Here is a 12,056-nt window from a genome sequence, read left to right as displayed (position 1 = left end):
TTCATTTTGTGGTGTGACAGCAGCTCATAGCTATCTGGAACACAGATTATCTTTCTCATCATTGTTACCACTGCTGAAACACACCACCCAGCACCTCGTTATGCTCACGTCTACTGTTTGGTCTCCGTAAATGTTCAGCAAGCGGCAATGCATGTCAATGGGTGCAATTTTTTCTACAGAGGAATTCGGTACTCAAACTATTTACTGAGTACAAATAAAACTTCCAAGATATTTTTCAGAAAAATTTTATTTTCATAGCAGCACATGCATGCAACACTTATCGATATACACACATTTGAAAATGAGATTACACTTCCTTGGTCAATTGTTTACCAGTTGCTATAATTTTATCTCCAGCAGGTGGTAATACTGCATCATGGAGTTCCTATGACTTAGATTGTCATAATTGTGCAGTATTCTTTAAACTGCTAGTAGTTCATGTGAAAGAAACATTTGCAACTTACTATTACTCTCACCTGGAGCCTTTAAATTCCTTGCCTGAAGTACTTTAAACAGAATGTCATTTAAAACAGATGTGGCAAATCATAAACTTCAGGGAAATACTTTACAGTATGCAACAACAAGTAAAACTGAGTATTTTTGTACATTTCTAAATGAAGTTTCCTGAACCAGGGACTAATCCCATCAGAAGCAACATAGCAGCATCTTAGTAAGTGAGGAAGCAAACTTTTCCCTTTTATTTAGAAGCAGAACAAAGATTAAGAAAACAAAAGTTCCTCGTATTTCTGTATGTTTAAAAACAACACAGCATTATGATTTGTTTCAGCACAGATTAACACGTCATAATATACTATACATATCCTAATCCAGTCAGGATTTACTAATCCACTACAGAAGTGTTTTCATAGGTCTTTAAAATATACTTTAAATATAACATTTTAGTAGGAAAAAAAAACACACCAAAAAAATTTCATTTTTTCCATGTGCTAGAGCTCTTAAGTGAAGCTGCTCCAATTACATCAGATAGACTTTATACATTTTGTTCCCTTCATTCATAAGAAAATTAAAAAAGAAAAAAAAAAAAAAAAAACAAGGTTAAGAATAAATGGTGATCACTTCACGTCCACTGCCTCGGACTAGGAGAACTCTGTCCAGACCTTCTGTTAGAACTTCCAAAAACTCCATGTCTGAAGTATTGTTAAGTCAAAGGGTTACAGAACAGAAGCAAAACAGCTACCAATGACTGAAGAACTCCGATGTACAATTAAAAAGCACATTCGTTGGAGAGCTTCCCCTTTACTGTCCCATTATGCTTGGGCACTTCCACACCTCTTTATTCAGGTGGAAGTGAGAACTAATTTAGGGGATTTCCATGGGAAAACATGTTATTCTACCCTACTTACCTACAGAAAAGAAAAAAAAAAAAAAAAAAAGTAATTTAAAGGAAAAGTTAAAAATTGAGGAATTTCTTACATCAACTCAGTTGACAAAAACCCTGTGGTTGATCATGCTAGCAGTATCAACACTTGCAATTTTATTTATTTTTATTTTTTTGTGAAATCTAAACTAGATGGAGAATCAAAGGTTCCAAGAGGTACACAAGCAATATAGCAAAGGATACAGTTTTCATCTCCTTTTCTGTTTTTAGGAGGTCCAGGCATATTCAGGAGAACCAGCTGAGCATGTTGTGATTTATTAAGCACCACTCCATTGAGCTTCACAGCAGTGTGCATTCTTCTTACATTTGACTGATTCCTAGTACACAAATATTTTTAGGTACTGGACACAATACTTACGTATCTGAATTAATAAATTTAAATGTACATATCTTATGTATCTGAATTTACAAATTTAATCTAAAATCTACTTCCATGGACATCGATACTCATACATATTCCAAGTAAACGTGAGAAAGTGAGATACCTAGGTTTGAAAGATCTTCAAAAATAGAAGTGATTGCATATCAACATTAAATGTTAAGTGGATTGCCAAAATGTACAACTCTTCCTCCAATGGCCAGCTGTGTTTTACAAAGATAGATTTCAACTGAAATTTTAGTCATACGCTGAGAATCCTGCTTACTGAACTACATAAAAATGTAACTGGATTTTTGCAAGAAATTTCAAATATTGAAGAAGCTACAAAAACTCAAAACATCAAAAGAGCTACAGAAATACAATGGAACTCTATTGTAGGGAACTTGCTTTAGCGGGGGGGTTGGACTTGATCTCTTGAGGTCCCTTTCAACTCCTGCAATTCTGTGATTCTGTGAAAGACTACAGTGTGTTGTTGTGTACAGTATCAGACTTCAAATCATCCTCATGTTCCCTTAAGAGGATTACTGCAAGGCTAGCAAAGAAAATTCAGAAACAAAAAACATATAGGGAAAAAATTTTGTTTCTCAGCATGTCTTAAGAAGGCGGCACTAAACGATGAACTGGAATTGAGCCCCTCTCCTGTCATTATCAATAAGGGGACAGTGGAAAAGAATGATTCCTATCCTGCGTCCACAAACAGTCTTGGCTGTAAATCTGTGTAAAACAGGGAAACTGCTTAAACTTCGGGGACTTCTTTATTTTAGCATCTGCCTTCCATGAATTATTTTCTCTTCAGAAGAAAAAAATAAAACAGTTTCCTTGTTGAGTTCCTGAGGAAGTCATGCTGTTATTTACATAACAAAACTAGCCAGAACTAGGAATGAGTTACATGCACCAGTGCAACAGAAATACCCAGTTATCAAAGAGAACCACTGTCCTAAAGCAGATCCTTTACAATTGAAGCAGTTGCTTCAAAAGGGAACTTTGGAAACACGTGGTGACTGTACATCTCAAGAGCAGAAGAACTGACAGGCTGGCATAAGATGCATCACTATATCCCATGCAATTTCCTTAGCACTTTTACTGCAAGACTACTAGTTAAAGCATAACCATGCTCCACTCTGCAGTACTCACAGACTGTCTTAGGTCAGAGAGTGGACTGGCAGGTTAGTAGCAGCAGGACATGAGACATCCTCTGAATTGCCTGACCAAGTCCATAAGGTTTTTTGAATTCCAGTAACAGTAGTCAAAAATGTAGCAGAAACTCCCCAGTGCTGTTTCAGATCAGGAAAACAATAGAAATTATTGATATTACTATTCTATAATAAGTCCCATTTTCCTGTTAACAGCTGTTCCCTTCTTGGTAAACTATTAGGAACAGCACATCTTGAAGTGTATATTTGTCCTTACTGTTGCAGGTGCAAATAGAGGGGAAAAAAGATGAAAAGTGGAAGACTGGAAACTTAGTGGTTAATAGAGACCAACCCCATCAATTCCAGTTCTCCAAAAAAAATACAGTAACATTTCCAAAGCTAAGTTTATCAGTCTGCCCTGGGGTATTTCCTGTCATGCAGCCATAAGTCCCAAACAGTAAGAAACTGTAAGGAAGCCACATATGGAACAAAACAGTACTTGAAGGTCAACTTTCCAAACGCAAAACAGCAGCTTGATAAGAACTCCGAGGAGAGAGAGAAAAGTATTTAACTGAAGAGATGTATAAATCCTGAAGTAGAAATTCTCTTATAATACAGATAAAATGCAGGGGAAATAAAGAGAGTGTAAATTTGTGGTGGAGCAGACACAATTTCAGTGCTGAAATAAATGGTTGAATTGCTCACTGTGTACAGTGTGAACTAAGGCTCACTTAGCTTTCAAACACTGGTTGAACTGAAGTCATACATGGAACACAGTGTAAGCTTCCTAGTTTTCTTAAGCAGCTCAAACTGGCAAATACACAAAAAGAAGCCAACATTGAGCTCTGAAAAAAAAAAAAAAAAAAAAAAAAAAGCAGAGCAGTCTTAAGCTGGTTCTACCCAAGTACAAAAAGGGATGCAATATCCGAAAGTGCAGCAACCATGTACACAGATGAAGGCCATCCTTCTTTGTTCTGAAGAGAGAATGGTCTGCAATCATAAAGGCTACAGTTACAGCTGGAGTGTCTATACCACCTACACCAGCGCTATTCACCCAGTTCACACACCCAGACACAGTGGCTGAAGGGGGAGTACAGACCTCAGGTTGCAGGAAGCAACCAGACGCTTCTCTTGTATAAAGGCACAGGGAGCAAACCTGCTTGCAAGAAGTGTGCCCAGACAGTAATGTCCTGCCGCAGGTAGCTGAGCATCAATAGGCAGTGAGAAGATTGCTCATCAGGGAACCTGGGAATGAGTTATGTGTTTCCATGCAGAGTTTGCATCAGACCTACAACCAGAACTCCCCCCTCAAAAATACACAGAAAGGAACAACACTCAAAACACAGAAAAATGTAAGTTCATTATGGCAAGGACCAGTAGGAAGGAGGATGAGACTTTCCCTGCTGCCTGCGATGCCCTTGCAGAAGTACTTCACTGCTCTAGACTGCAGAGGAAGGACCAATTGTGTCACAGTAGACTCCAATGCCAACTGAGCCACTTTTCCCAGTATACTGAACAGTGCAACCAAAAAAGTATTATGGGTGATAGTCATAGGGGTTTCTCTTTTGTGGCAAGTAGAAGCACCCATTTGCCAACCTGATTTAATCTCAATAGAGGCTTGCTGCATATCAGGGGCTCACATTAGGAATATTACCAAGAGATTACCAAGCTTTGTACAGTCCACAGACAACTATCCACATGGGCATCAATTACTGTCAGGAGCATCCCAGTCATGTCATGAAGGACTACAGAACCCTCTGAGCAACTGCAAAGTGCTCTTCAAGCACACAGTCTTCTCTTTGATCCTACCAGTCAAAGGAAAAGGCTTTGAAAGGGCCATTTGAATCTGGCAGATCAGTGCATGCTTGCAGGACTGGTGTTGCAGCCAGGGATTTGGCTTTTTAGACCACAGTTCTCTTTAAGAAACCTGGTCTACTGGGCATTGATGAATTCCAACTGTCAGAGAAGAGCATCTTTGGTTGTGGGCTTGTCAACAAGGTAGGTATTATGATGAGATCACCCAACTAGGTGGAAGAGGTAGAAGACAAATTCTATAAACAACTAGAAGACTCACAGTCACAAGTCCTTGTGTGATCAGATGCATGGGTTTATGAAAGGTAAGAACCACCTGACTAAACTGATCTCCTGTAGCAAGTGTTTTGACACCTGACCACAGTATTCTCCTAGAGAATACTGGTTGCTCATGGCTCAGACAAATACAACAAAATACCTAGTTCAGTGGGTGAAGAACTGTCTGGCTGCGCTCAAAGAGTTACAGTGAATGGAGTTCAATCCACTTGGCAACCAGTCACCAGTGGTCACAAAGGCTCAGTACTGGAGACATACTGTTCTAACATTTTTATCAATGATCTGGATGCGCCTGGGTGCACGTTTAGTAAGTTTGCAGACAATACAATTTATGTGGGAATGCATAACTGGTTGAAGATAGGAAGGCTCTGAAGAAGGATCTGGATAGTCCAGATTGGTGGGTGGAGTCCAATTGCACGACATTCAACAAAATTAAAAAGCCACGTCTTGCACTTCGGTCATTAAAAACCCCATGCAGCAGTACAGATTTGGGAAAGAATAGCTAGAAAGTTATCCAACTGAAAAGGACCTGGAGGTATCCATCAACCACTAGCTGAACATTATTTGGCAGTAGGCCCAGGTGGCCAAAAAAGCCAATAGCATCCTGGCCTGCATCAGAAATAGCATCACCAGAAGGACTAGGAAGGGGGTCACCCCTTTGTATGCAGCACTGATTAAACTGCACCTAGAATATTCGGTTTAAGATACTCACTACAAGAAAGATATTAGTTTACTCAAGCATGTGCAGAAAAGAGCATCATAGCTGGTGAAAGGACTAGAAAACATGACTTCTGAGGATTGGCTGTGGAAACAGATCACGAAGTTTAGAGGAAAGGAGGCTGAGGGTAGATGTCACCTGTCTCTACAATTATCTGAAAGGAAGGTGTCAGTATCTTTCCTCTGGTGATAGTGACAGAATGTGAGAAACTGTCTCCATGGGACATTTAGATTGGATTGAAGGAAAAATTTCTTCATGGTGAGCGTGATCAAGCACTAGAATGTATTGCCCAGGAAAGTGGTGGATTCCTCATCCCTAGAAGTATTTAAGAGACTTGTGGAAGTGGCACTAATTGGACTCAGTAGGTTAGGTTGACAATTGAACTTGATATCTTCAAAGCTTTTTTCCAATATAAAAGATTCTTTGATACTATGATTCAATTCTTTAATTTTTGTCTGCTTGTGTCATACGCAATGTATAACCACACATGGAGAGTAGAAGTGAGCCAGAATTGGCATTCAGTGGAAAGTTAAAGCTCTTTATGATACAAGTAACTTGATCATAAAGATGGTATTTGTTACAAGAGGGGATATTTTTCCAGACTAAGTATATATTCAGTTTTTTGAGGTAGTTAATTAGCAAACTAAATATTACTCTGGTGGAGAAGAACACTCAAGTCTTGCATTCTTACAGAAACTAAAGTAATTCCTCCGTAACTTACCTTGAAAGAAAAACTGATAATATTTACAAAAAAGGAAAAAAAAAAAAAAAAAAAAAAGCCGAACCATTAACAGGTCATGAGGCAAACTGTTTTTCAGTGATAAATGCTAAAACACAGCATAGAAAACAATGTACAAATCAATACACAAACCGCAAATCATGGCTTAGGGACATGCAGACAAAGTACAACACCACAAGAGCCAGGGAACAAAGCCTAAATTGCTTAAATGAAAGGAAATTTAGAGACTTACAGATTTCCCCATTCTCTATATGGAAGGGAAGCAAATGCATAAAAAGTTATTTTTATAGTATCGAGTACATTTTAATTCAACAATATTAATAATTGTACAGGCATGTCAAGTTCAAACTAATTTATACTAACAGTGATATGTAGTAGTTTCTAAAAAAGAGCAGCTGAAGTCTACACTTTGCACAGTTCTAAAGAAATGAGAGGAAATCTTTACAGGAGACTATTTAAAAAAAAAAAACTAAACTAAACATGCAACAACAAAAAAAAACTCCTAAGAATGAGAGAATAATGGAGCCCAGAACAAAACAAAATAAAGGTAATCTAGAAAGTGATGGCTTCATTTTGCAAGGTGTCTGGAATTTACAAAAGGTGAACTCTTTGCAAAGAGCATAGAACAAATCCACAAAGCAACCTGGAATCTTAAGTACATCTAGAAGTAGTTAAATCCACCTATAAATCCTCAATTTAAGATGCTTCCTTTAGGCATTAAATTTCACTTGCCATTCACAGTTTCACTTTAAGTATGTGGAGAAAATTGACTAGACCATGCCAAGAACTCCTTTCTTTCAGGACTCAGAAAAGATGCATGTGTGCAACTTGAATCACAAAAAAAAGAAGGAAGTGAATAAGCTGATGTCCTGTCATTGGTTATGTATGCCTACTATATCAGGCCTGACACAGGAAGTAGCTCTTATTGAGTAAGTGTCTCCTGTTTGAAAAAGACATTAAGGAATACAACATCTTCACCAGAAAAGACTGAAGATAGACATATATTCATATGTCTATATGTCTATATTCATATTCAAAACAGAGCAATATAAAATTTGTGGCTATATACTTAATTTACAGGATGAAGACCTAATGTCTTTTTCAAGAAAAAAACAATCATATAAGGTAAATATTTTGAAAAAATCTTATCTGCTTCTTTGTACTTGCTGCACTCAAGAAAAAAAAATTAAGGCAAATATTACACAATAATTAGGTACTTAGAGGAAGAAAGGAAAACAAAACACCTCAATCAAGAAGCTGAAAAATCTTAAAAGCCTGACATATTTGAGCTTCATTCACAACATTCTTATAAATATTTTACATGCCTATTAACTATTCATTACAAACACTGTTATTCCACCCAGCCCATCTGACGAGGATGGCACTTAAGCCAAGTCCATGGAAAGACAGTATTTTCACTCAATTTCAAATAAAACAGAATCTCTTGAAAATAGACCGTACAAGGGCAACAAAAACACACCTACAGAAAACAAACAAGAAAACCCCCCACAAAAAAATACAAACTTCAATCATCACATGTGTACTTACGGCTTCATGTTGAAAATATCTTTAAAACCTGACACATTTGTGTCTTTGTTTTTATGTTTTTCAGCTACAAACTTCTCTTTAGTCCAGGTCATTTGCACTTTTTCTGGCATGGCAGCAGCCACACTTGCTTTGACAGCTGGAGCTGAGCGTGAGGCTGTGTTTCTGTCATGGATCAACTGAGCCTGGCCACACAAAGAAACAAAATAAAATTGTAGGTTACAGATTATTAATTCCTTGAAATGCAATTCACTGCAGTGTAGCAAAAGAAGAAAAAAGACTACCTTATTTTGAGAACAAATGTGAAACAAACATCAGTGTTTTGACACTGGCATGAAAGGAAATTGCTTGTAGAAGTCTAGTTATTTACGTATGCAGGATTACTTCCAGGCTGGGATATGATTTTTGTAACACACTGAATAAAGTTTGAGGTTAGTCTTTTAATATCAGGGGCTTCAACCAGTGAACAGCTTGAAGGACCAATGCACTATCAGTTATTTCTAAGTTGCTCTGACACTTATAAACACTATAGTTTCCATCAAAAACAGAACAGGTTCAGTACCTTAAACTCTTACAATTTGAAATGAATTGGCATTAGGGGACCAATGATTGGTTTTGTGGTGTTTTTGCTAGTTGGGGTTTTTATTTTGCTTATATTTAAAGTTTTAATAGTTTTGAACTCTCTTCACAGAGACTTGTTAAATCATGAACTGAGTCCCCTATTCTATTCAAGAACTTCAAGTATTCACTTTGGTCTCTCCATACACATGATAACTCAGGAGAATTGATTTCATTCAGTCACAATGACATGAATAAAATTTAAGCAAATAAGAGAACTGCTTTCCATCTCTAAATACTGATTCCCCCAGTGGTTCATGGATTGTAATTTCAGCTCTTTTTAACAGTCTAAGAGCTCCTAAGTTTTTCCTAAATTATTTCTCCAGTTCCCAGTCTAACCTCGAGGATTCCCAAATCCTAGAGTTCAGTTCTGTGGTTCACATATAAACACCTATCTGTTTGACGATCTTCATATCTCCCAGAAGACAAAATAATGAGTCAAGTCTACCAATCAGAAGTTACTGTGAATAGAGTAGCAATTCTTATAATAGAAAAAGTTAACAAATACATGGAGATTCATGCTGCAGAGCAGTAACCAATGTACTCAAACTAACAACTGTAAGGTGAATTCAACTGTGCTTTAAAAGAAACTAAAGACAAGCCCAAGAAAAAAATCTGGACCTATAGTACACGTTCATAAAACTGCATATGTAAAAAGGGCACACTTTTGTTAGTGCTACTTTGAAGCCAAATTAATTACATAGAATAAAACATTCTTCTCACACTTCAAGAAGGGAAACAAAGGAATATACCACTTCTACAAACTAGGCACTAAGTCTTCAGAGATAAGCAACACTTCAAGTGCACACTAAAAGCATTAATTACAGCAGTCCATTTTATTTCAAACTCTCTATGTAGAAAAGTAGTTATGACACGAATGGAGTAATAGTTGCATGTCAATATGCAAAGAAGTCTTTTCTACTTATGAAAACCATAGTACATCTATACAGGCTTAGAAACTTCAGCAGTTCAGTACAGCAACCATAAAGGAAAAACAATGCTCTGAAAGCATGAAATATTAATCTAACACCCACTATTAACATTTTTAAGAGAAGAAAAATATTTATGTTTTTAAGAAAAACAGGTACTCTCAAATATGTCTTTTATGGAAACTAACTGTGACAAATAAAGATGTAATTATCGTCACAAACATCATCTAGAGAAAAAAGGTACAGTTAAGAGAGTACTAAAAGTTTATGAAGGACTGCTTTAATGGCAATGAAAGAAACTCGTTCATTTCTAGTTCAGTTTGCAACAGTGGCACTTCAAGCGTTGCAGTGGAAAAACCTACAGAGTACTATTTCTAGCTACCTCCTCCTTGTCATAATCATTATTCAGCAGTGCCTGTACATCTTGGCCAATGGATTGTGGACTAGAGCAGCTTTTTCTTCTGACAGAGCCTCGAGATTCATCAGTGATGCTCTGAATCTGGGACAAAAAGGTTACCGATGACAAAAAAAGAGCCTAAGAAATTAATGACTGTATCATTCAAAATAAAAATGGCCTTTATTTAAACAGATCTTAGGTTGTTATGAACATGGTTTGTTTTCAGAAGCATGATATTTGTTATATACATGTATATTTATTGTGGGTTTTTTTTCATAACTAACTGCTAACAGTTTCAAAGTCTCTTCACAGAGATTTTGTAAATCATGAAATTAAATACTTTTGTCTGTATGAGTACCTCAAACATACATGCATGAGGGTCTAATCTTTTCTTACGTGCAATGATTCAGACGAACAGGTTTCATTCACTCACAATCAAAATATGGACAAAACTTAAACAAATGAAAAAACTGCTTTTCAGCTCTAAATATTGATTTATTTCCCAGCAGTTCACTAACTACAATTTACCCATATTTATCTCAATCTTACCTAGCAGCAACAATCTACAGAACACCAATTATGAGGAACAATCCAATACAAAGCAGCACTGTTATGGATGACTTCCTTTTCACAGCTTCAACATAATTGCTACCTGGCCCAACAGTTAGGGCTCGTCACAAAAGGAAGCCAACTGTGATCAAGCAAAGTAGCAGTGAAGTAAATCTGCTTCTACAATTTCTTTCATACTTTCAGAATTATTATCAAACTGAATAAATGTCTGGCATATGCACCTAAGTCTGCAGATCTTAAGCTCTGTAGGCATTTGTTGTGTTTACACTTAGATAGAAGCAAGCTTTCTCAAAACTAATAAGAACAGAAAAGAGTAAACAAAAGGAAGAAGTCCCCTGTATTCCAATTCCACAAGAAAACCCAGACATCACAGGATCAAGATCAAACAAAGCTCCTTTAAAAACAAGTGAGAGAAAAAGGGAGAGGCAAGAATCATTACTCAGATATAGGAACGGGCCTACGTGAGAAATAGCAAAAGAACACTGTACAACAAGTTCTCTTTATGTAGGTTTAAACAAGGATAAATAAAATACTAATCTTCTTGTTAACAGGCGTATGGGAACTGTTGAATCACAGCCTGAACCTCTGATCACCCAAGGCAAGCACTGAGTCAGCCATGGGAACACAGATGAAGGCAATTCACCTGTGTGACCGGAAGGGGTGGAGCCTGGCTCCACCTCTCCTAGACCCCTTTTAAGGGCTGACTGCTACTGGGGAAGGATCCTTTTCTGGAGATTTCTCCTCTTGGAGTTTTTTCTGCAAGCCTATGACACAGGTGAGCATTTTCATTTATTTCTGATAATAATCTTTCTAGCTATATTAACTGCGGATACTGATCTAACCACACCACTCTGTGTATTTGTTGATTATACAACAGGAAACAGCAGAACTATATGCACTACTCCAAAAGCTGGAACATTACTGCAATGCTAACCAGAAGTGCTGGTACTAAAGGGAAAACTATTTTCAAGATTATCATAAAATTTGAGCAAGGCAAAATAAAATATCCTAATCAGAAACAACAGATAAAATTATTTTTTATTATCAATCCTGAATAAAGAATACACAAGAGGGCAAATAATACGGGTTGTTGAAATTCCCAAGATACAAAGGAAGAAACTGAAACTATAATGGTGATGGTTACATTCAGACAGAAATGAGTAATAAAAAGACTAGAGAATAGAGTAGAGGGGAGAAAAAGGACTGAAAGTTTTCAGGCAACCACCGCTCTGGAGTAGTGCAGACTCCAACTAACTCACAGAGCCAAGGGAGTCTTTTGTCTGCACTACAAATTTATAAGCTGTAGATCATAAAGCCTTACAATATCCTTAGGATGCTTGTACAGTTTTCATAAAGAAATTAAAATGTAAAGTCTGCTGTAGATTGATTAATCACTCAGCTCCACTGGAAAATTGTTTGGTCAACAGTTCAAAGCAAGGAATGAGAAAGATTAAAAAAAATGTTGACTAAAGAAATACAGAAGAGGTCTTTTTCACTAAAAAGACATTAAATAGACTCAGACTAAAAGACAACTGAGAAAG

The 12,056-nt window shown here is 37.0% G+C and overlaps 1 protein-coding gene across 9 annotated transcripts in view; it reads right to left on the bottom strand.

The window, feature by feature from the left end:
• Window positions 1-229: 229 nt before the first annotated feature.
• The window catches only part of SLC12A7 (solute carrier family 12 member 7), a 74,643-nt gene continuing 62,816 nt past the window's right edge, over window positions 230-12,056 (bottom strand). For 3 of the 9 annotated variants that reach the window (XM_025147245.3, NM_001006371.5, XM_046924049.1), the window contains exons 22-26: window positions 9,931-10,047; window positions 8,005-8,186; window positions 6,689-6,703; window positions 1,583-1,716; window positions 230-1,148 (exon numbers count right to left, since the gene is read on the bottom strand). In XM_025147245.3, the coding sequence (XP_025003013.2) occupies window positions 1,057-1,148; window positions 1,583-1,716; window positions 6,689-6,703; window positions 8,005-8,186; window positions 9,931-10,047 (540 nt within the window). In that variant the 3' untranslated portion in view covers window positions 230-1,056. The remainder of the gene's footprint in view (window positions 1,149-1,582; window positions 1,717-6,688; window positions 6,704-8,004; window positions 8,187-9,930; window positions 10,048-12,056) is intronic. The other 6 variants (XM_025147246.3, XM_040683258.2, XM_025147247.3 and 3 more) reach the window with 3 other exon arrangements.

Source organism: Gallus gallus, chromosome 2 (genome assembly GCF_016699485.2).
Source record: "Gallus gallus isolate bGalGal1 chromosome 2, bGalGal1.mat.broiler.GRCg7b, whole genome shotgun sequence".
NCBI lineage: Eukaryota > Metazoa > Chordata > Aves > Galliformes > Phasianidae > Gallus > Gallus gallus.
Note: the sequence above shows the minus strand (reverse complement) of the source record. Positions and strands in the feature narration are given on the sequence as shown.